Genomic DNA, 26,209 nt, shown 5'->3' with positions numbered 1-26,209 from the left:
CGATAAGTGTTAATTGCCATAGTTCATTCACATATATCATATATATCTTGGCACTGAATTTTGTTTTTTAAATCCTCTTAAGTACCCTATTCCTGCAACGCTGTTGTGTGGTCACATGAGGGTTTATTTACTAACGCTAGAGAGGGCAAAATTAGTCAAAATTCTGCAGAGAAACCAATCGGCTTCTAACCTCAGCTTGTTTAATTAAACTTTAGCAAACAATCCTGGAAGCTGATTGGTTTCTCTGCAGATTTGTGACTAATTTTGCCCTCTCTAGAGTAAATAAGCCCCATAATCCTTTAATTGTTCTTTGGCATCTGCAGAGAAAGATATTTGGGAGGGGCTTATATTACTCTGCTGATATATGATCTCTGCAGTATGAGTGTCTGCACCGTCCTGATTGGTGCTGTCTTAGTAACTTGACTTAAAAAAAATGTTTCAGAAGAACAATTCGGATTAAATTCTAAATATCAAATAACTGTTTTATAGCTCCCTATAAATTTGAACATCATATGTGTATTGTTTGTGCACTAATAAGATGTGAGTCAAAGGTGAACGACACTAGCTTTCATTTTATTCAGATGAGATCTGCATCCAAAGCTCTTCGTTTTTGTTTTTTTACTTTACAGGTGTATTCAATTATATTTGGTATATTTAATACTGACTTATATTAAAACAAAGCTTTTTTGTGAGTTTCTTAGTGAATGTAATCAATCAGAATACTATATTCCTCTCCCCATAGTGTTTAGCAACAGGAGGATGGAGGGAGGGGAGTGTAATTTACATACATCCACATGTGTGAATCTATTGCTATTGTCACATGATGAAATATTTTCCAGCACACCATGGATCTTCAAGTTGAGTCCAAACTGTTTTTATTGAAGCATGATCACATCACAAAAAAGACATAGGACCCCTTTGTCAGGCATGTGACCCCCTTCATTAGGGGGTCACATGCCTGACGAAGAGGACTGCGTGACTCTTTTTTGTGATGTGATCATGCTTCAATAAAAAACGTTTGGACTCAACTTAAAGATCCGTGGTGTGCTGACAAATATCTTCATTGTTACTTTATGATCCTGTCTCCAGCTGGTGGTTGCTACAGCATCCAATACCCTAGAGCTTTCTCCAGGAACGTATGCGATGGAAATATGAATTATTTTCTATTGTCACATGGGCTGCACAGATAAATAAAAGGAGGAAATAAAGAGCTTAAAAGAGAACTGAAATTGGAGCATGCTCAGTAGATGACAAACACTGCTCTACACAATCTCAGCCTGCAGTGGGAACACAGAAATAATGGGAGGGACAGCTGAAGGTAGGATCAATCAGATATAATTCACTCTACACAAAATAAATGCGAGTGAGCTTTGTGAGTATACACACATCATAATATAGCATGTAATGAGAGTTTTTCTTAGACTGGGTTTAATGACACTTTAAAAGTTTTCTCAGTTATACACCTATATCCATTGTATAAAGGTGATTCGTTTGATTAGTGTATTATGCGGATGGGATATAATGTTTTGCTCTAAAGGTTGTAAAAGAGTCACAGTTATTCCCATTCTTGTTCACAAAATGTGAAATACCCAATAAAGAGGAAACCGTTATAATCGAATCAGTGAATCAACTTGTCACCTATTTTCCACTCTCCAGGACCCAAAAAAAAACCTGGTATGAATAGATTTATGCATCAAGCAATAAATAAATATGTGTCTTACCTGCCAAAAGATTTAATATTCTGTTCAGTAAGTCTCGTGATCCAGGCAAACCTGCCAGATAGCATGGGCCGCCAAAGTCCATGAGACCTAGTGTTGCTTTTTCATTAAAGGCATAATACTGAAAATTCTACAGGGATTGATGTGAACCTTCCACTGTTTCGTTGAACTGCTATAGAAAATGTTTGCACTGGATAAATGATCAGATTACTATTTACAGTTCTACTTATTAATAGAATATGCTATTTCACAAATAGTACCTCACTAGACCAGAATGATTTTTTCCAGACTTTTTCATTTTTCACTTAATGATGATTAAATACCTCTATAATATGAACAGTTAAGTGTTTCTTGAAGTGCTACACATATAGGAGATCCGCATACACTGCGACTATCATTTTCTCTAACATTTATTTAAGGAATCACAGATGTTAACAAGTTTTTCCAAGCTACAGATTTAATCCTGAAAACCGATTATACTTAATAGAAAACCAAAGTTCAGGACTGAAGTTAAAGGAGTTAAGACATAAACATTGCATGTGACTCACTCTTTGTGTCTACACAAGGCAAACATTAATGGAGCCTATCATAAAAAATCACTTTTCTAAATAATCAAAAGGGCACACACCAGCATTACCAAATAACACTGCTATTTTAAGTAAAAAGCAGGCGCCCTTTTATGCCATGAATAAAAACATTGCTCTGAGCTCCGTTATGTCACTTACATTCTAAGCAAAAATAACATGGTCTCTGCCTACAATGTAAGTTGTATGTGCTTGACTTTATTACAGAATGTAAGGGGTCTATAGTTTGTATAAAAAAAAAAAAAACATTAACAAACAATGATAAGACTGTAGGGTTGATTTAATAAAACTGGAGAGTGCAGTTTTATTAAATCCGTCAAATCTGGACGGATGTGCATGGTAGCCAATCAGCTTCTTAACTTCAGCTTGTTCAGTTAGGCCCCTTTCACACAGGCGGACCAAAAAAACGGACAGGTGGATCTGAACGGTCCCCTCATGCATCTCTATGGGGGACCGGATGTCAGCAGAGACATGTCTGCTGACATCCGATCCGTCAAATCTGGACGGATGGAAACCCTATTTTCCATCCGTCCAGCGGATTGGATGGGATCGGATGAGAACGGACCGACGGTCCGTTCCACTCCAATTTCCCCCATAGAGATGCATGGGGAACTGACAGCTGTGTCTTCGCAAACAGCGTGGAGACACAGCTGTCATCCTCCTGCTCAGCGGGGGGTCGGCGGCTTGATCCCCCGCTGAGAAAAACGGAATTCGTCCGAGGGACGGATAGTGTGAAAGGCCCCATAAGCTTTGACAAAAAAAACTGGAAGTTGATTGGTTTCTGTGCAGAGCTGCACCAGATTATGCACCAAAATACCAACATAACAGCTTTTGCTGCAATATTCGGATTCAGGCTAAGGACATTTAGTCTGGCTGCTTGCTTCTTATTTCTCTTTTTTGGGGGGTAAAGTACAAGAATTCCCAATTGTGGCCCTAGTGTGGTTGTCATAAAACCAAAAGGATAATGACATTCTGCAATAGATCCTTTCTTTAACAGAATCAACACGTAATCAGAATGTGCAGCTGTCAGGAGCGTGAGTCAGGCTCACACCCCTATTCTGTAGCCTGCAGCCTGGGCCTGGCCTCTGCCAACCCTATTTCTATTGACCGGAGTCGGAAGCAGTCTTCTTTCTGGCTGGCATTTGTATGGCACTTCACCTCCTCCACAGCGTCCTAGTGTCTGCCCCTCTAGACTGACTGGAGTGCTGCAGCATTCTATTTAAAAATCACAAGCCCAATAGCGTTTTGTTTCCTGGCTCCCTACCAGTTGTACCTTGGCTGTCCCTGCCTGTCAACCTGTCTTGGATTTCCTTGTTGCTGACCTCTGCTTTGAACTTAGATTACTCTTTGGTTTGTTGCCAGCTTTGACCTCAGATGGTTTACCGAATCACACTTGCCCACTACCTGCCTTGACCTTTGACTGTTTACTAGATTATGTTTGCGGCAACCTGCCCAGACCTCAGAATTGTTTACTGCATTACATTTGCCTACTACCTGCCCAGACATCAGAACTGTTTACTGGCTTGTTTACTGCATTACATTTGCCTACTACCTACCCAGACATCAGAACTGTTTACTGGCTTACGATTGCCCCTTGCCTGCCCTGACCTTAGAACCATTCTCTGGATTACGCAGCCAGTTTCAGCCCTTTCACCCTTGCCTTACAAGCCTAGACTGCAAGTTTCCTTTCCTGTTCTCTGCATTCAGTCCAGGTGCCGTTTGGACAGAAACTATAGCATGATGTAATAAGATGTGGCAGCAACCTGTAGACCCGCATACCTTAAAGAAAATAGGGGCTGCCAAAGATAGAGGAAACACTCAATATAATTCCTGTACATCATGGTGAGCGACACACCAGCTGACAGAGATCGACACCTTTGGGATTTTATCCAGAACAGAGACACAACTATATAGGGGGTGACCTTGCCATCTTAGTTTGTAAAAGACAAAGAATCCTTAGTTGAAACTCACCCGAGAAGTGCCCACTCAGCAGAATGTTCTGTTTAGGCTGAATTAGTCTTTAATGTGTAGCTGAACCTTTGCTTGGACAATATTTCCTTTGCTAAATCACTGTGTATCATAAACCGTTTTTTTTTTTTTTTTCATATTATACTGTTTTCAATTTCCATGCTGCTGATCTCCAGCAGGCTCTTATAGGCACTTCTTGTCTACATGCACTTGCTCCAGTGTCAGCTACATGCACTTGCTCCAGTGTGGTGCTCTGTTCTGAAATGGCTTCCCAATAATATCAACATGTGTCTGCACAATGTTTGTTGACATAGCCACTTGTATTCTCCACCACGAGTACATGGGCTAGGATGACAAAGCAGGAGCAGTTGTCACCCCATAGGATAATGCCTGAACAAGGATGACAAGATCAGAAGGCATAATTTGAATAAAAGCTGCACATTTAAAACGATTTGAAAAAAAAAAAACAAATTGGCGCATCAAAACCATTTGCTCCCAATGTACACCAGTGGCAGTGCGATCAGCATGTGAGCATGCCCTAAAGGTTTTGTGTAGCATTATCAAACAATTCAATTTTTTTCCTAAAGATTTACACAGATTTTTTATTTGTATTTTCACATGCATTTTAAGTCAGAAAACCATTTAGTTCCCATCATGGATTTCTGGTTCCTACAATGCATTTGTCAGATGCAATACATCACATTTATGTAATTTTACAAAGCTTCTCTGTAGAATTAAACAAAGATCTTATTTGCGGATTGTAATGATTTGTGTTTTTATTTTCTAGTTCCTTTGGCAGCTTACCGGTGGCTGGTGTGCTACCTTCTTCGGGAGAGTTATCATAAACTCCAGCAAGAGAAGCAAAAAGCCACCAATGATTTTGATGCAAGAAACAATAGTCAGGTAGTAGAAAGTATGAATATTCTTATCCCTCCTGGTCCCGGTTTCCTAATTTTTTTTTCAGTATTTGACACTATTGACTACCCTCTGCTATTGAAACTTTGTACTGTCATGACTTTACGGATACTACCCTCTCATGTTCTCCCTCGTAATTCTTGAATTGGTCCCTTGGAATCGTTCTCTAATGCAACGTGTATGCTTATGACACCACATATTTACCTATCTATGATCCTTTCCCAGTCTTGTGTCTGTTGAAGTTACATTAACTGCACTTCCGTATCAAACTATATTAGCCTTGCATGTTTAATTTCCCCTTTTTTTAGTACATCTCAAAGATTACATAAAGTTTGATATTTATTTGTCTTTTTAGTTGTCCTATGCAAATAGTTGTACTCAACTTTTTACATGACTTGTGACTTTGAATGTTCTCACTAATTACGTCAAGACCATTTAAGCTAGTGTTGTTTTGTTTTTGTTTTTTTGTAGGTCTATTACTGTCGATCATTGGCCCTGGCATTTATTGAACACACAGTACTACAGAGATACTATGATTACACCCATGACTCCAGCACTCCCATCTCCCTGCAGCCTGTCCTGAGGAAGCTGTGCACTCTGTATGGCCTGTGGTCCCTAAGCAAACACATGGCAGTCCTCTATCAGGGTAAGAGTTAAATGGTAGGGGTACTCAATTGGAGTAAGTGTGGAATGTTGGGGTCTCTATCAGGGTAAGAGTGAAATGATTAGGGTACTCTATCAAGGTAAGAATGAAAAATGTACATTCTGCCTACTGGGGTCAGTAACAGACCTTGCTCCGACTAATGGAAAGTGCACCTGTTTTGACCTACTTTATTTTTATGCCAGAAAAGCTATATCCAAGCATTGGAAAAAAAAATTGTACCCCCTACTATCTCTTCGCAACCTAGCCACTTATGAGAGCCAGGCCACCCTAACGTTTTATGTGATAGACCAACACAAAGTGGCACATAATTGTGAAGTGGAAGGAAAACGATAAATGGTTTTCAACATTTTTTACAAATAAATCTGTGAAAAGTGTGGCGTGCATTTGTATTCAACCCCCTGAGTCAATACTTTGTAGAACCATCTGCCATGTCTCTACCAACTTTGCACATCTAGTGAGTGACACTCTTCCCATTCTTCTTTGCAAAATAGCTAAAGCTCTGTCAGATTGAATGGAGAGCATCTGTGAACAGCAATTTTTCAAGTCTTGCCACAGATTCTGAATTGGATTTAGGTCTGGACTTTGACTGGGCCATTCTAATACATGAATATATTTTGATCTAAAACATTACATTATAGCTCTAGCTGTATGTTTAGGGTCGTTGTCCCGCTGGAAGGTAAACCTCTGCCCCTGTCTCAAGTCTTTTGCAGACTCTAAAGGGTTTTCTTCTAAGATTGCCCTGTGTTTTGGTTCCATCCATTTCCCCATCAACTGCAATGTTAGTTTTCCACCACACATAGCGTTTTGCTTTTAGGCCAAACAGTTGAGTTTTGGTCTCATCTGGTCAGAGCACCTTCTCCCACATGTTTGCTGTCTTCCCACATGGCTTCCCGCAAACGGCAAATGGGACTTCTTATGGTTTTTTTCAACAATGGCTTTCTTCTTGCCACTCTTCCATAAAGACCAGATTTGTGGAGTGCACAACTAATAGTTGTCCTGTGGACAGATTCTCCCACCTGAGCTGTGGATCTCTGCAGCTCCTCCTGAGTTACCATGGGCCTCTTGGCTGCTTCTCTGAATAAAGCTCTCTTTGCCTGGCCTGTCAGTTTAGGTAGATGGCCATGTCTTGGAAGGTTTGCAGTTGTGCCATACTCTTTCCGTTTTCGGATGATGGATTGAACAGCGCTCAGTGAGATGTTCAAAGCTTGGGATATTTTTTTATAACCTAACCTTACTTTAAACTTCACACAACTTTATTCCTGACCTGTCTGGTGTGTTTCTTGGCCTTAATGATGCTGTTTGTTTACTAAGGTTTTCTAAAAAAAACACCTGAGGGCTTCACAGAACAGCTGTATTTATACTGAGATTAAATTACACACAGGTGGACTCTATTTACTATTTAGGTGACTTTTGAAGGCAATTGGTTCTACTAGATGTTAGTTAGTGTTATCAGAATAAAGGGGTCTGAATACAAATTCACGCCACACTTTTCACAAATTTATTTTTAAAAACTATAAAAAAAATTTCCTTCCACTTCACAATTATGTTCCACTTTGTGTTGGTTTTATCACATAAAATTCCAATAAAATACATTTACATTTTTGGTTGTAACATAACAAAATGTGGAAAATTTTGCAGGGTATGAATTCTTCAAGGTACTGTATATGTTAAACTTATGGCACATAATGAATGAACAAATCTCTGATGGAGGGGGGGATAAAGCATTACCAACATTAGCCTGCCAAGTGCCATGGCATTATCAAGTGCATGAATCCAGGGTTCCCAATTCTTATATGAATTGGTTATATACTACAATGGAAGTTGGGATCCGCCAGGTGCCTGGACTGATACCCGGCTCAGCCTCTCAGCGAGCCGCTGAGAGCCTGAGCCGGCCCGCTCCACCCCTCCACAGCCCAGCGCTCCAGTGAGCGAGGAGGGGGCAGAGCTGACATTCAGCAGCTCTCTGCTTGGGGAGCTGTCAGAACCGAGTGATCACTGGTGTTCGATCACTCGGTTCTCAGTGCAGAGGCACCGTGGGACAGAAACACAAACTTTTCTTTTAAGTGAACTTTTTTTTTTTTTAAATAAACCAATGACTTTCCCTAAAACCAATTGTTAGTGTACTTTTATGGACTTATGTTATATGAGAGGGTGAAGAAGTTACGTAAACTCAATAATATGAGGTTTTATATGCTGTTTGTTCACAGGAATCAGTGCTGTCTATGTGGAAGTATTCAGGCAGATTGTGTTACAGCAATATTGTTAATGTGCTGTAAAAGCGCCGTGTAAAACAATTACATCGTCCCTAGCAGGAAAGGACAAATCTTATACTTACATTTTCTGAGCTGGAGACTGAAGTTTTTGTTACAAGTCAAATGACTTAAGCTGTGAACTTTGGTTTATTTAAGATATTCTGAAATATTTAAACATTTGTCAGAGCAGATTAGTAAAGTGTTCATAAATGTAATTATATTCTTCTTTTTACAAACTAAATTAGGGGTAAAGATTAGTGGTGTGCACTGTCCCACAGCAACCAATCATCAAAGGAAATTTGTCATGAGAGGATTATATAGGCTTCCTTTGCTAAGGTTAGCTCCAGCTATTTGCTTTTTGCCTTGCTGCTGTGCTGAAACTATGGATTTAGGACTTTGAGTCAGTGATGTGGAGCAACTGTGCAGATATAAGATGTCCTGACTTTGCTCTAAACTTACTGAAGTTCTTGCAGGGGAGTTGCTCACATGGTTGGTGAAGCCATGTGTTCACCATGACAGGAAAGGAACTGCCATTTTCTGAAGAAGTTAATAATAGCAGTGTCACATACCTGATAAGAGACTGAAATGATGAGGTTGGCCTTTCTTGTATCAGCTCAAGCCCCACCAGGGCCATCTTACCGAATGGGCATGCTGGGCAGTTGCCCAGGGTCCCCACTTGCCCTGGAGGGGGGCCCACCTGCCCAGCGACCCAGCCAAGCATTAGTCCCGATTCCCATGTGCATCCTGCCGCGGAACTTAGCAGGTGGCATGCGCCTGTCGGCCCTGCGCTGCTGTCAGGCCACTTGGATCGTGGAGGGGGAGCCCCCAACTGGAGGAATGCCTGTCTGCCTCCATGGGAACAGGCGCACACAGGGCAGTCGAGTCTGTGTCCGTGTGTGTGTTCATCGGACCCAGCCACCGAACTTGGAATCTGTCATTAGCCTGGCACTGCTGTACCAATAAATATCACCTTTAGACATATGCCGGTTTTCGGTAATTCGATATATCGCGGTATTGCATAGGCACGGTATTGTTATTGTGGCATTTTTAAAATACCAAGTTTCTCTGCTCCTGGGTCTGACTTGTGAATTGATACATTTCAGTGAGCTGGATGACTCATTCACTCACACAGCTAACACCTAACTATAAACAAAAATGTTTACATTTTTATCTTTTCCTTCCCTCTGCCAGGGAGAAAGGAAGTTTAACCTCTTAAAGACTGGATCTTTTTCTGACACTTGTTGCTTGCAAGTTAAAATCAGTTTTTTTTTTGCTAGAAAAGTACTTAGAACCCCCAAACATTTTATATATTTTTTTAGCAGAGACCCTACAGAAAAAAATGGCGATTGTTGTAATATTTTATGTCACACTGTATTTGCGCAGCAGTCTTTCAAACACAATTAATAGACTTTAATGAATAAAAAAAAAAAAAACGTAACAGTAAGTTATCCCAATTTTTTTTTTGTTACACAGAGAATCGTGAGAGAATCGTGATCTTTATTCCAAGCTAAAAAATCGTGATTCTCATTTTGGCCAGAATCGTGCAGCTCTAATATATATATATATATACACACACACACGCATAGCAGCCCACATTACATTATTATATAGCCATCAAGCAGTGTCTGGCCTACCTGGTGATGACTGGTCCTGGCGCTCTGATCCGATGGCCTGGTCTTTAAAGGGGCAAATCCTTGCGATCTGGAAGTGGTTAAACCTGCAGGAGGACCGGTGTTTTTATCTATTAATGACTTTACTATTGCTTTAGGCCTGGTTCACATGTATGCGGGTTGGTGGTTCACATGTATGCGGGTTGGGGGCCCACATTTGCACAGGCATAGCAGCCCATTGATGTGAATGGGCTTGAGCTGCTATGCCTGCGTTTTCAGCTGAAAAAAGGTGCATGCAGAATTTAAAAAAATGCAGTGGCCATGAAATCCATCCTTCTTTTGCACCATGCAATTTACCTGCCGTTGCTGCACATGCAAACTGTTTTTAAATGCCGTGCCCACGCATACAAAAAATGCAGAAAGCTTGCCAGAGCAGGAACTGCAGGTTAGTCGCATGGTGCAAAAGCAGGATGGATTTCAAGGCCACTGAATTTTAAAAAAATGCTGCATGCACCTTTTTTCTGCGGAAAATGAGGGCATAGCAGCCCGCTCAAATCAATGGGCTGCTATGCCTGTGCAAATGTGGGCCGCCAACCCGCATACATGTGAACCACCAACCCGCATACATGTGAACCAGGCCTAAAGCAATAGTAAAGTAATTTATAAACAACACCTCCTTCAGGTTTAACCACTTCTTGACCACAAGGATTTGCCCTCTTAATGACCAGGCCATCGGATCGGAGCCGAGCGCCAGGACCAGTTATCACCAGTTAGGCCAGACACTGCTTGATGACCTATTTTAGGCCTGGTTCACAGAGTCTGTACTGACTGACTATATAATAATGTGCATAAGTGAACCAAAGCCCCTAAATTCAGCAATGAAATTCAAGTGAGGTAGAAATTTAATAATTTTAATTTAATAATAGAATACCGTGATAATACCGTATACCGTGGCAAAACCTTAATCAATTAATCGCAGCATGAAAATCTGATACCGTCACAAGCCTAATCACCTTATCAATAATTTGCATTTTTATTGTCGTGGGTGATTGTGTAGGTGGGGCCCCAGTGCACTGCATTGCCCGGGGCCCTTTAATGCTCTTAAGATGGCACTGGGCCCCACTGAAGGTGGAGCAGATGGTGCTGAGTGACAGGAGGAACACAAGTGCCAGCAGTTGTTATTAGTAGAACTTGCAGTAGGAGATGCAGGCCTGGATGGTCTTCCAGGACACTGCACCACCAACAGAGGCTGTGCAGGATGGGTCAGTCGAGGTCAGTATACACCGCAGGTTCTGGACATGTGGCTTTTCTGGGCTTCCAGCAAGCTTACGAGAGGAACATGCTGTAATGATTACAAATGATGTAGATGACAGCCAGGGTAGGCATCAGAAGCAACATAGAGCCAAATCGCAAACAGAAACGTGGTCACAGGGGTAGCCAGGGTCAGCAGCAAGCGGGCAACAAGGTATAGAAGCATAGGAAATAACGTAGTCAAAAACAGAACCGAGATCAAGAGTAGGTGGGCAGAAGAGAAAGCAGGATCAGGTCAGTAATAAGCCAAGTCAGCAACTGGGAATAAACACAGGATGCAAGCTGGACACAGGAACAGCTGTAGATCAGTCAGCACTAAGCATGAGCATGAGTATTCTTTGAAAAGGTCGGCTGGCACCACCAGTAACTGTGGATGTGTGCATGCGTGTGCACTTATGCGCACTAGAGATCGACCGATTTTCGCCAAAGCCGATTATCGGAGGGCCGATATCAACCTTTCCCAATATATCAGTATTGGCCCCGAAACTGGCCGATATTAGCAATATTTTTCTGCCTTCTTAGGCCACCTCCCTCGCTTTGGACAGCCTTGTCTGGAGTCGGGACTAGTCTTGTGGGAGTGTATCACAGCCATACACCCACCCACAGCAGCCTGGTGCCAGTCAGCCACCCACACCCACAGGCCCTGTACCGGCCAGCCAGCCACAAGCACTGTATGAGCCAGCCAGCCACCCACAGGCCCTGTACCAGCCACCCACAGGCCCTTTACCAGCCAGCCACAGGCACTGTACCAGCCAGCCACCCACCCACTGCCCCTGTGCCAGCCATCCACACACCACAGGGTGCCAGGCAGCCAGCCACCGACCACAGGGTGCCAGACAGCCAGCCACCCACCACAGGGTGCCAGACAGCCAGCCACCCACAGGCCCTGTACCAGCCAGCCACCCACATGCCCTGTACCACCAGCCACAGGTACTGTACCAGCCAGCCGCTCACAGGCCCTGTACCAGCCAGCCACCCACAGGGTGCCAGCCAGCCAGTCACCCACCACAGGGTGCCAGCCAGCCACCCACCACTACAGGGTGCCAGACAGACAGCCACCTACCACCACAGTGTGCCAGACAGTCAGCCACCCACCACAGGGTGCCAGACAGCCAGCCACCCACCACAGGATGCCAGCAATCCAGCCACCCACTACAGGGTGCAAGACAGCCAGCCACCCACCACAGGGTGCCAGCCAGCCATCCACCACAGAGTGCCAGCAAGCCAGCCACCCACCACAGAGTGCCAGACAGCCAGCCACCCATCCACCACAGGGTGCCAGCCAGCCACCCACCACAGGACGCCAGCAAGCCAGCCACCCACCACAGGGTGCAAGACAGCCAGCCACCCACCACAGGGTGCCAGACAGCCAGCCACCCACCACAGGATGCCAGCAAACCAGCCACCCACTACAGGGTGCAAGACAGCCAGCCACCAACCACAGGGTGCCAGCCAGCCATCCACCACAGAGTGCCAGCAAGCCAGCCACCCACCACAGAGTGCCAGACAGCCAGCCACCCATCCACCACAGGGTGCCAGCCAGCCACCCACCACAGGACGCCAGCAAGCCAGCCACCCACAACAGGGTGCCAGCTAGCCACCCACCACAGGGTGCCAGCCAGCCACCCACCCACCACAGGGTGCCAGCAAGCCAGCCATTAAACATTAAACAAAAATTAACATGTTCAGTACCAGATTTGTGTCAAAAATTGTCTTTATTTTTCAAAACTTTAAATGTACAAAATATATCGTTGTGACCAAAATATTGGTATCGGCCCTGAAAAAAACATATTGGTCTTTTCGTAATGCGCACGCCTGGTCACTATTCTATGCAAAATACCATGCGCATGGGAATGTCCATGCGACAGACATCTGACAGGGATTCCCTGACAGGAAGACCAAATATTTTGCTCATGAAAGGTGTCCTTTAAAGCCTAACTCTAGGTTTACTTTTACTTGAAATAATATGTTTTGACCAAGCCTGCCTAAACAAACTATTTCCTTTACTAATAGTGGTTCCCACTGTCAGTGCTGTATAAACTGTATGTAGCATTAGCCACCTACAGTATGCAGTGCTGTGTTCCACCAGAGTTACGGTGACTTCTGGTCTGCTGCTGAAGTGCTTCACAGGAAGCTTTGTAGCTTATCAATAAATAAATAAATAAAATGCTTGCTCTGATTGACTGAGGAGGAGATGGTGACGTCAGCCATTCACTTCTCCACTTCAGGAAGCCTTGAATTAATTGATAAAAATATAAAAAAAACAAGGCTTGCTGTGAATGGCTGAGCAGCAATCAGCCCGACTCGACTGTACTGCTACTGAAACAGTGCTTTTTACTGTATGTAGCTGAGAAACCGTTTATATATTGCTGACACCAGGTGGATCTATTCGTAAAGAAAATTGTTTGGGCCAGCTTGGCCCAGACAAAACTGAATTATATTACCAAAAACATTGGGATTCCTGCTTTTACACACACAGGAACTTTAATGGCATCCCTGTTTTAGTCCGTAGGGTTCAATATTAAGTTAGCCCACCGTTAGCAGCTATAACAGCTTCTACTCTTCTGGGAAGGCTGTCCACAAGGTTTAGGAGTGTGTCTATGGGAATGTTTGACCAATCTTCCAGATGTGCGTTTGTGAGGTCAGCCACCTATGTTGGACGAGAAGGCCTGGCTCGCAGTCTCCGCTCTAATTTATCTCAAAGGTGTTCAATCAGGTTGAGGTCAGGACTCAAGTCAAGTTCCTCAAACTCGTTCATCCATGTCTTTATGAACCTTGCTTTGTGCACTGGTCCAAATAGGGGGTATTATGGTGTGGGATTGTTTTTCTGGGGTTGGGCTTGGCCCTTTAGTTCCAGTGATGGGAACTCCTAAGGCATCAGCATATAAAGACATGTTGGACAATTTCATGCTCCCAACTTTGTGGGAACAGTTTAGGGTTAGCCCCTTCCTGTTCCCATATGACTGTGCACCAGTGCACGAAGCAAGGTCCATAAAGACATGGATGAGCAAGTTTGGGGTGGAGGAAGTTGACTGGCCTTCACAGAGTCCTGACCTCAACCCGATAGAAACACCTTTGGCATGAATAGGAGCAGAGACTGGGAGTCAGGCCTTCTCATTCAACATCAGTGCCTGACCCCACAAATGTGCTTCTGGAAGAATGATCAAACATTCCCATAGGCATACTCCTAAACCCTGTGAACAGCCTTTCCAGAAGAGTTGAAGCTGTTGTAGCTGCAAAGGGTGGGCCAACTCACTATTGAACCCTACGAACTAAGACTGGGATGCCATTAAATTTCATGTGCATGTAAAGGCAGGCGTCCCAATACTTTTGGTAATATAGTGTTTAAAGAAAAAGTAAACCTGGAGTTAGGCTAAAATAGAACAATCGACAAAAATGTTTTCTTTTCATTTTGAATAGAGTAAGGGTTATAACCCCTTTCAGATTTTGTTTCACTATATGTGCCCATTGCTGAGATTTCCTTTTACCTCAGGTCCCATAGCCAAACAGGAAGTGAGAGGAAATCCCTGCAAATTAGGGAATTCCTTGGGGCCCTCCAGGTCATCAGAACTAGTGTCCCCATTGGAAGATTTCCCCTCTATTACCTTTCTCGGAACGGCCCAAAATATGGGATTTTCTTTCACTTGCACTTTCAATGATAACGGTAAACAGGACAAAAAAAGAGGGGGGATCTCCTTAACAGGGGCACAGACAGCAATAAAAACCTGACAGGGGTTCTAATCCCTCTGTACTCTATCCAAAACTTAAAAAAAATGTTTTGCCTTTAGTTATTCTTTAAGGGGCTGTACATTATACATGTTATAATATTAGCTTGGCTTTTCATAATGGTTAAATCATGTCTTTCTTACAGGTGGATACTGTGTTGGTGAACTGCCAGGGAAAATCATACAAGATGCTGTCCTGGAGCTGTGTGCAGAGGTACAAATTAAATAATATTATTAGGGAGTAGAGTAATTCAGTAAAACTGTGCAAAGAGCAGCAACGACCAACAAAACGCAGTAACGTATAGTAGCCAAATTTTGTTTTGAACCAGAACAAAAAAAGATGATTGGTTGGTATGAGCTACTACACTATACCGCACTGAGCTACTATACTATACACTATAATATAATATATATATTATCCTATACCGCAGCGATGGTGAACCTTGGCACCCCAGATGTTTTGGAACTACAGTACACTGCAGAGTGCATGATCATGGGAAATGTAGTTCCAAAACATCTGGGGTGCCAAGGTTCGTCATCACTGATATATCGTATCTTGCAACCAATTTATTGTGAAGAATTATCTCATCCATAATTTCTACTTGCCAGCTATGTTCCTCATAACAGCTACCATCCCCATGGAATTGTCCCCTCTACAAGATTTTCCTTGTTTACTACTTGAATGAGTATGGTCAGTCATATTGGACATTAACCACTTTACCACCGGAGGATTTTGCTGTCTTACGTCCAGGCCACTTTTTGCGATTCGGCACTGTGCGAGTTTAACTGACAATTGCGCGGTTGTGCGACGCCGTACCCAAACTAAATTTACGTCCTTTTTTTCCCACAAACAGAGCTTTCTTTTTGTGGTATTTGATCACCTGTGCGATTTTTACTTTTTGCGCTATAAACAAAAAAAGAGCAAAAATTTTGAAAAAAATAACAATATTTTTCACATTTTTATATATGAAATCCCCCCCCCCCCCCCCAAAAAAATTTAAAAATCAAAATTTTTTTACATTTTTGGCCAATTTGTTTTCTGCTACCTATGTTTGGTAAAAAAAAATCACAATAAGCGTATTTTGATTGGTTTGCGCAAAAGTTATTGCGTTTACTACCTAAGGGAAAGATTTCTGTCATTTTTGGTCTTTTTTTTTTTAACGAGTAATGGCGGCGATCTGCAATTTTTTTTTTTGCGGGACTGCGACATTGCGGACAGATCGGACCCTTGACTGACATTTTTTACACTTTTGGGGGTACCAGTGACATTACTGCAGTAATCAGTGCTATATATATGCACTGTTACTGTAAAAATGACACTGGCAGGGAAGGGGTTAATTTTATTGGAGAGGGAGGGGTTAATGTATGCCTGGTGCTTACTAACGTGTGTGGGGGGAGGTGACTGAGTGACAGATAGCAGGTTCAGCTATGCTGAACCCTGCAATCTGACCCTGCCTGTCACTTAGGAGATCCGCCCGCTTGTGTTTACACAAGCAGGCGGATCTCCACACTCGATTCCCCGACGATCGGGGAAGAGCAGCGGCGATCGCCGCCGCTTCTCCCCTGGCCCGACTCCCGCTGTGACTGAATACGTCACACGCCGCCGAGAAAGGGTAGTGTCTGGCGGCGCAGGTCTACGTCGCCAGACAATAACGAACCACTTTGCCGCAGTAGAGCTCTAGTGAGCAGACGGCAAGTGGTTAAAAATTACTAATACCTAGTCAGTAACTTCAGGATAGGTTAATCTGTGTCCTCCACGGAGTCTTCTGTATTGATTGTTGTCCTGCAATGGAGTCACTATTTTCTTTATCATTTCCTAAAATTTTAAAGGGGCCAACATTGTCTACCTGGTTCTAAATTCTGGTCCCTGATGCTCTCTTCTGGGTTTGTTTCTCTTTCCAGCTTTTACTGAACAGCTGACATCAACAGCAAACTTTAAATGTTTGCACCCAAAAGAAATGTATTATACTGCACCTAAAGTAAAGAAACATCTGCACTGGATTGAGGGACAGCGGGTGGTATAGGAGAGCACGATCTCAGGCCTAAGTCTAAAGCTGTATAGATCATGCTAAATATGAAATATACTTTTACAACCCACTTATTAGAAAAGCTATTTGATCATCGGTGTAATGTAGATGACAGGTTCACTTGCTTCTAAAAAGTAACCACCAAGAACAAGAAGGGGAAAGTTGCACATACTTTCCATTAGGCCCCTTTCACACAGGCGGACAGTTTAGATCCGCTTGTCCGTTTTTCAGGCGGATCTGAACGGATGCCCCGTGCATTTCTATGGGGCATGGGATGTCAGCGGAGACATGTCCGCTGACATCCGATCTGTCAAATCTGTACGGATGGAAAATCGGATGAGAACGGACAGACGGTCCATTCCTATCCGAATCCCCCATAGAGAAGAATGGGAACCTGACATCTGTGTCTCCGCACACAGCGCAGAGACAGAGCTGCCATCCGCCTGCTCAGCGGGGGATCAGCAGATTGATCCCCCGCTGAGATAAACGGAGTCCGCCAACGGACCAGATTGTGTGAAAGGGGCCTTATGCTGGAAAATACTGTTATTAGCCATTTTTGTTTTTTTTTTTGCATATTTCATAAATAAAAGTAAGGTTTCAACAAACAACCCTTGAGAGGCTTGTTCACAGGTCTAAGATCTCATAAAAGAGTAAATGTAAGTTCTGCATTGCACGTCCATGGCCAGCTTTACAAGATTTCCAGTCACCGGAAGAAGCGTTATTCCCCCATCCTTACTAATCATCTTATAAAATGCAGTCACTGTTCGGCTGATCATTTTCTACCTGGCCTAGTTGATTTATAAATCAAATTTCGCTGAGCCGCGTGGATCGTGCAGGGCCACATATGCCTTGAATTTCACCCAATTTAGCAGGAATCTTCCAAAATTTGAGCCATATATAGCTAACTTATGGGCCATACACACTATAAGATTTTCTGAAGACTTTTTCCTTTAGATTTACCAAAACCATATAATATGAGGTCAAACCTAAACACTTTCAATTTGTGTGCAATCTGGCAGGCCCTTGCACTACATAGAAAGGGTAAATCTGAAGGAAAAAGTCTTCAGAAAATCTTATAGTGTGTATGGCCCTTTAGAGTAGAACTATATGCAAAACCTTTTTGTTTCATTTTGAATAGAGTGAGGGATGGTTATAACCCCTGTAAGGGTAATGTTAGCCATCGTTGCCCCATTGTGGAGATTTCCCTTCACTTCCTGTCCTTTAGCCAAACAGGAAGTGATAGGAAATACCTGCAAATAAAGGGGATTTCTTGGGGACCCCCTCATCACCAGAACTAGTGTCCTCATTGAAATATTTTTCCTCTATTACTGTTTTGGGGACAACCCAAAATTTGGGATTTTCTTATACTTTCACTTTTAATGATAATGGTAACCAGGACAAATAGAGAGGGTGAATCTCCCTAACGGGGACACAGACAGTAATAAAAACCGAATAGGTGTTCTTATCCCTCTCCACTCAGTCCAAAACTTAAAAAAAAGTTTTGCCTTTAGTTATACTTAAGTCTAGTGCTGCACAAAGAGTACAGTTCTATCTGCTGATAAAAGCCAGATGTTCTAGTGTCGCAATGGCAAAATAAAATATGTTCTCATGATGCAGCCTGTCACTAGTATTAAAACTGAACTCTGGAAAACGAAAAAAGTCCTCCCTTGCAGTGGGGCTGCACCCACACTGCAAGGGTTGACTGTTCATTTAGTTTGGGGGAAGCAAAAAGCACTTTTATTTAACCTGATCATCCACAAACGTCAATCCCCTGAGCTCCAGCAGTGGACAGTCGCTCAGCATCCTCACGTCAAATGCAGGGCTATGGGCTCTGCATCGGTTATAATAATGTCAGAGACATTTGACGACCCTTTGCACAGGGCAGTGCAGGGGAGAAGAGGCTACAGGGAACAGCCTAGCAGTGTAGACTGGACCCATACCCCTGTGCCAATGCCATCTTACTGAATGGGCGACCCAGCCCCAGCCAAGCAATAGTCCAGATTCCCGTGTGCATCCCGCCGCCAAACTTAGCAGGTGGCAAGCGCCTGTTGGCCCTTGCGCTGTTGTCAGACCACTTGGGCCGAGGAGGGGAGCCCACAACTGCAGGACTGCCTGTCCGCCTCCCCGGGAACAGGCACACACAGGACAGTCGAGTCTGACTCCCATCCATGTGTTTGTTCACCGGACCCAGCCACTGAACTTGGAAGCTGTCACTAGGCTTGCGCTGCTGTAACAATAAATATCGCCTTATCGATAATTTGCATTTTTATTCTCGTGGGTGATTGTGGGTGGGTGATTGTGTAGGCAGGGCCCCAGTGCACTGCATTGCCCGGGGCCCTTTAATGCTCTTAAGGTGGCACTGCCCTGTTCTGTGATGTTATGCACCCAGGGAATGACAGAAATTCTGTACAGCCAGACTGCCAAAATCAATGTCAGCCTGAAAGGTGCAGCAGCTGTATGGATCTTCCCACAAACACCAGAGTGCACATCTCCACATCCAGAGTTGTGTGTCCCTGTACCGATATAAACACTGGCATGTGCGGGAACATCCCTACAGAGGCTTTGTCTGTCAGCCTGGTATTGATTTTGACTGCATGCAGCTTCCCGTAACACCTGTCATTCCCCAGGCACATGAACACAGCTCTCTGCATCGAGGTACAGGTCTTTGCACCCATGTGAATAAAGCCTAACAGGTAATAAATCCATGTTGCAGGGCGATTAGAAAAAAAAAAAAACTGAAATGTTAGTGCTATTAAAACATCATCATGCAAGTCCTTTCATCTACAGTTCAACTTTAACACTTATACAGTGCATATGGAAAATATTCAAAGCACTTCACTTTTTCCACATTTTGTTATGTTACAGCCTAATTCCAAAATGGATTGAATTAATTATTTTCCTCAAGATTCCACAAAATGACAACGTGAAAGAAGTTTGTTTGAAATCTTTGCAAATTTAGTAAAAATAAAAATTGAAAAAAATCACATGAACATAAGTATTCACAGTATAAGTATGACACTCAAAGTTGAGCTCAGGTGCTTTCTGTTCCCTCTGACCATCCTTTAAATGTTTCGACAACTTGATTGAATCCACCTGCAGTAAATTCAGTTAATTGGACGTGATTTAGAAAGGCACTCATCTGTCTATATAAGGTCCCACAATTAACAGTGCATGTCAGAACACAAACCAAGCCATGAAATCCAAGGAATTGTCTGTAGACATCTGAGACAGGATTGTATCAAGGCACAGATCTGGGGAAGGGTACAGAAACATTTCTGCAGCATTAAAGGTCCCAATGAGCACAGTGGCCTCCATCATCCATAAATGGAAGAAGTTTGTAACCACCAGCACTCTCCCTAGAGCGGGCCAGCCGGCCAAACTAAGCGATCAGGGGAGAAGGTTCTTAGTCAGGGAGGTAACTAAGAACCTGATGGTCACTCTGACAGAGCTCCAGCGTTTCTCTTTGGAGAGAGGAGAACCTCTCAGAACAACAATCTCTGCAGCACTCACCAATCCGGCCTGTATGGTAGAGTGTCCAGATGGAGGCCAATCATCAGTAAAAGGCACATGACAGCCCACCTGGAGTTTGCCAGAAGGCACCTGAAGGACTCTCAGACCATGAGAAAAAAAAAATTCTCTGGTCTGATGAAAGAAAGATGAAACTCTTTGGCCTGAATGTCAAGCGTCATGTCTGGAGGAAACCAGGCACCGCTCATCACCTGGTCAATACCATCCCTACAGTGAAGCATGGAGGTGGCAGCATCATGCTGTGCAGATGTTTTTCAGTGGCAGGAACTGGGAGACTAGTCAGGATCGATGGAAAGATGAATGCAGAAATGTATAGAGACATCTTTGATGAAAGCCTGCTCCAGAGCGCTCTGGCCATTAGACTAGGGCGAAGGTTCATCTTCCAACAGGACAACAACCCTAAGCACACAGCCAAGATAACAAAGGAGTGGCTACAGGACAACTCTGTGAATATCCTTGAGTGGCTCTGCCAGTGCCCAGACTTGAACTCGATTGAACATTTCTGGAGAGATCTGAAAATGGCTGTGCACCAACACTCCCCATCCAAACTGATGAAGCTTGAGAGGTCCTGCAAAGAAGAATGGGAGAAAATGCCCAAAATAGGGGTGCAAGCCTAAAGCATCATACTCAAAAAAACTTGAGGCTGTAATTGGTGCTAAAGGTAATTCAACAAAGTACTGAGCAAAGGCTGTAAATACTTACGTACATGTGAATTTTATTTTTAATATATTTGCAAAAATTTCAAACAAAGTTCTTTAACTTTGTCATTATGGGGTATTGTTTGTAGAATTTTGAGGAAAATAATTACATTTTGGAATAAGGCTGAAACATAACAAAATGTGGAAAAAGTGAAGCACTATTAACCACTTGCCGACCACCCACAGTATATTTACTGCGGCAGTCAGCCCCTTCTGGGCAAAACGACGTAGTACTACGTCGCTCGCCCAGGAGCCTGCAGGGGGCGAGCGCGCGCAGCCGGCCCGCTCATTCACGGCCATCTCCACACATGTGACCGGCGGCTCCGATGTCCGCTGGCCACTCGCGATCTCCCGCCGGAGAGGGAAAAAGGCAGGCTGCTGATGTAAACAAAGCCGCCTGTCATTCTCCCTGGAGTAACTGCAGAGATCATACGATCCTGCTATGTAGGATCGTATGTCTCTGTGATTACATCACAAGCCACGCCCCTTTACAGTTAGAATCATGCCCCTAGGGACACACTTAACCCCTTGATCACTAATAAAGTTAACCCCTTCCCTGCCAGTGTCATTTTTACAGTAACAGTGCATATGTATAGCACTGATTACTGTAGTAATGTCACTGGTACCCCCGAAAGTGTCAAAAATGTTAGTCAGGGGTCCGATCTGTCCACCGCAATGTCGCAGTCCCGCAAAAAAAATTGCAGATCGCCGCCATTACTAGTTAAAAAAGAAAACAATAAAAATGACATAAATCTTTCCCTTAGTTAGTAAACGCAATAAGTTTTGCGCAAACCAATCAAAATACGCTTATTGCAATTTTTTTACCAAAAATATGTAGCAGAAAACAAATTGGCCTAAAATGTTAAAAAAATTTGATTTTTACATTTTTTTGGGGGGAAATTTCATATAAAAAATTTGAAAAATATTGTTATTTTTTCAAAATTGATGCTCTTTTTTTGTTTATAGCGCAAAACATAAAAATTGCACAGGTGATCAAATACCACCAAAAGAAAGCTCTGTTTGTGGGAAAAAAAGGACGTCAATTTTCATTGAGTCGCAGGACCGCGCAATTGTCCGTTAAACTCACGCAGTGCCGAATCGCAAAATAAGCCCTGGTCTATGAGCAGGAAAATCCTCCGGGGCTTAAGTGGTTAATACTTTCCGGGTGCACTGTTTGTATAGTTTATTCCTCCAGTTTGCTGCAGGTTAACATTTTATTCTGAATTGATTCTATATACATAAACACTACACTGCTGACAAGAGTCCAGGATATTACATACTGGTATATCCAAAGACAAATTATTTTAAATTGCCAGATTCACTCTGAATTACCATCGATCTCAGTGTGCAGTTGGCAGCTTGCATTCCTAATTTGAACCATTTACTGAATGATAGAGATACAGATGTGGCAATAAACAACAGCATGAAATACCATGCACACACACTAATCAGACAGTCCTCTAGTATAATTATACTGCTACCTAAGGTTTTAAAGCTAACAAATGGTGAGGATAGTTCTCTCCCATAACAAGGGATATGGAAAATCTGTGTTTAAAAGTCAGATGATTGGCATTGAGACAATAAAAGAGAATTCTGTGATTCCCCCTAATAGAGCTCTGCAAGTGTGAGCGCTCACATTACAATTTATGTTCCATTTGTAGCAACCGTTTACTCCTGCTATGTTTTGCCTTTGTTACTACGGAAAGTAAAACTCCTTGTCAACTTTTTTGTCCTTCTCACACAGTTGAAAGATGATGCAGTGTCTCTAGTGGATGCCATCGCACCTCCAGACTTCATTTTAAACGCACCGATTGCCAGAGCGGATGGAGAGGTATATTTATTATACAGCGTTTGGTAGAATATGTGCTGCTTTTCTAAAAAGGTGAAAAAAAAATAGTTGTCATTATGGGCCATATTCACAAGGTTGGGATAGACCGTTTTTAAGGAGGGTGTCAGAATCTTGCCTGCATCAGGCTTTGCTCAGTATGGACCCAGACAACCCCACCTACTGCTTGTAGGGTCCACTAAACACAGTGAACAGCAATTCCACTGTGTTTGGCTGTTTTACTACATGTTGTGTATTTCAGTAGGATCATGTCCTAATAAGATCCTGAGCATGGCCAAAGTCACAAACATAGCCCAAGAAGGAGAGCTTCCTAATTACCATATGTAACGGCATATAACACGCACCTTACTTTTAAGAGGGAAGTTTCAGGAAAAAAATGCAATTAAAAAAAAAAGAACTTTGAAGCAAAAAAAGTGTCAGTGCCCATCAATGCAGCCTCACCAATGCCTCTCAATGCAGCCTGATTAGTGCCCCTCCTCAGCCTCACCATTGAAGCCTGATCAGTGCTTATCTGCAGCCTCACCATTGCAGCCCGATCAGTGCGCATCTGCAGCCTCACCATTGCAACCTGATCAGTGCTCATGTGCAGCCACACCATTGCAGCCTGATCAGCGCCCCTCTGCAGCCTCACCATTGCAGCCTAATCAGTGCCCCTCTGCAGCCTTACTATTGCAGCCTAATCAGTGCCCATCTGCAGCCTCGCCATTGCAGCCTGATCAGTGCTCATCTGCAGCCTCGCCATTGCAGCCTAATCAGTGCCCCTCTGCAGCCTTACTATTGCAGCCTAATCAGTGCCCATCTGCAGCCTCGCCATTGCAGCCTGATCAGTGCTCATGTGCAGCCACACCATTGCAGCCTGATCAGTGCTCATCTGCAGCCTCACCATTGCAGCCTGATCAGTGCCCCTCTGCAGCCTTACTATTGCAGCCTAATCAGTGCCCATCTGCAGCCTCGCCATTGCAGCCTGATCAGTGCCCATCTGCAGTCTCACCATTGCCCATCAATGTAGCATGATCAGTGTCCATCTGCCACTTCACCATTGCCCATCAACGCAGCCTGATCAATGCCACTCTGTAGCCTCACCATTGCAGCCTGATCAGTGCCCATCTGCAGCCTCACCAATGTAACCTGATCAGTGCCACTCTGTAGCCTCACCAATGCAGCCTGATCAGTGCCCATCTGCAGCCTCACCAATGCAGCCTGATCAGTGCCCATCTGCAGCCTCACCAATGCAGCCTGATCAGTGCCCATCTGCAGCCTCACCAATGCAGCCTGATCAGTGCCCATCTGCAGCCTCACCAATGCAGCCTGATCAGTGCCCATCTTCAGCCTCAGAAGATTAGAGCAGCCAGTTTAAACAGAGCGGGCATTTCCCGTTTACTCTGCTGCCACTGTTATGCGAAGTACCACTTTCTAGATGGGCTACTATGATAGACAGCACATGTCCCGGCATTGGACCAGTCTGCTGTCTATCATAGGAGCCGGTCCAGGAGGCGGGACTTCGTATAACAGCAGCAGCCAAGTACCATGCGATTTGGTGCAGTGCAATCTGATAAAGTAGTGCTTTTTCTTCATTCCAGTTGTTTTTCAGCCCCTTCAAATAAATGGGCTGTCAAAGCCAGACTGCTAAGGAATGTAAACGTTTGAACGCACATGTCCCAGTGTAAACCGGCCCTTTTGGCTTTTATGCACTTTGTGTTTGTATTATTTACAATTAGACCAACTATTTTTAGCATTGTTGTAAACAGTCGGACTTTGTGGGAGTTAATTCCTGAGTGATAATGAGCACAACGGTTATTTTCCAGGATAATATACTATTGACAATTCAAAGTGTACCTATTTATAGCTATTTATATCACGTTACCTAATTATATGAGCATCTTGACACCTTGAATCATCTTTTTTTCAAATAAACCTGTACTTCATCTGTGCATATTGAGCAATCTCTCCATAAACTGCTGGACAGCCAGTAAAAGGTATCACTTGAGCTGTAGCTTCACTCATATGACATCTGTTTACAGTCTAACTCTGGTGATGTTTTTCAGCTGTACAAGAACCTCTGGTCCGCAGTTCTGCAAGGAGAAAAAGTGCTGGAGCGGCCATCTTGGTGGACAGATTTCTGCGCTGATAAACCTGTGATTGGCAGACTGAGATCTCAGCTGTGAGCTGATGTGTGTATATGCCAACGAATGCTGCATCCATAAGGGTACAACATGTCAAAATGATCATTTCTAAAATAGTCCATCATGCACAAACTATGGGCTTTAATAAACAGGACGAGAAGTCAAGAGCAAGATGGATTATTTCACACCAACCAATCAAAATACACCTAACTGAAATCAGATCAGTGCAAGATGTATTCTGATTGGTTGTTCTGCATTCTGCTCTTTAAGCTTTGTTTATTGAATATGCCCTCTGTGCACTGTAAAGTTTTAACTCCTTTATTCTGTCTCAACTATCGTAACTCGCTCCTCATTGACCTATGTCTACAAAGCCTATCCCCCATAACAAATGCCGTTTCCAGACTCATCCACTTTACCAGCTACTCCGTTTCCTCCACCCTCTCTGCCAATCCCTCCACTGGCTTCTATATGCCTAGGGAATAGAAAACCACATACAAATCCATCCAGGACTCTGCCCCCAGTGCATCACTAAGCTGGCCTCAAAATATCACAGAAACCGTCCTCTTTGCTCCTCACAAGAACTCCTTTTTCTCTAGCTCCCTTTTTACTTCATCCTACTCTTGCCTCCAGAACTTCTCTCAAGCCTCTCCCATCTTCTAGAACTGCCTACCCCAATGTATCGCTATCTCCTACTTACTTTAGGTAATCCCTGAAAACTCAACACTTCAGGGCAGCCTATCCCACCCCTACCTAATATTTAATAGCAATAAGGAGAATGGTCTAGTGTCATCTGTGACACACCTCCATCCCAATATACATATAAAGAAAGGCAAATGTGGCCCTGGGACTTTAAATGAGGTGAGCACGTGTGGCTGGTGATGAACAATGGATAAAATAAAGGTAAAATAGATTCCAGTTTATTGTAATAAAGGATGTAACATCATGCATCATAAACACATGAAAATGCCATAAGAGGAAATGTAGTTACAGTAAAAAATACTGATGAGAATGGATTGCAAACTTGTATACATGGTGTGTTACATCATTGACAGGAGTATATACATAGTGATATATTACATCTTTGTCTCTAATACTATATTGCATCTTGGTCTCGACGCGTTTCACAAGCTAATACTCACTTTTTCAAGAGGAGATGCATGAAGAGCATGTCTGGGAAAAAACATAACAATGTTGCAATACAAACCAATATAAGAAATATAATCAGGGAATCCGAAGAAGG

At 43.3% G+C, this 26,209-nt stretch overlaps 1 protein-coding gene across 2 annotated transcripts in view; it reads left to right on the top strand.

The window, feature by feature from the left end:
* ACOX3 (acyl-CoA oxidase 3, pristanoyl) overlaps positions 1-25,017 on the top strand; it is a 225,092-nt gene extending 200,075 nt beyond the window's left edge. For both annotated transcript variants that reach the window (XM_082243725.1, XM_082243726.1), the window contains exons 14-18: positions 5,058-5,173; positions 5,657-5,831; positions 14,894-14,961; positions 22,745-22,831; positions 24,892-25,017. In XM_082243725.1, the coding sequence (XP_082099851.1) occupies positions 5,058-5,173; positions 5,657-5,831; positions 14,894-14,961; positions 22,745-22,831; positions 24,892-25,011 (566 nt within the window). In that variant the 3' untranslated portion in view covers positions 25,012-25,017. The remainder of the gene's footprint in view (positions 1-5,057; positions 5,174-5,656; positions 5,832-14,893; positions 14,962-22,744; positions 22,832-24,891) is intronic.
* The last annotated feature ends 1,192 nt before the right edge of the window (positions 25,018-26,209 follow it).

The sequence above is a fragment of the Pelophylax lessonae genome (genome assembly GCF_965119305.1).
Source record: "Pelophylax lessonae genome assembly, chromosome: 1".
Classification (NCBI taxonomy): Eukaryota; Metazoa; Chordata; class Amphibia; order Anura; family Ranidae; genus Pelophylax; species Pelophylax lessonae.
Note: the sequence above shows the minus strand (reverse complement) of the source record. Positions and strands in the feature narration are given on the sequence as shown.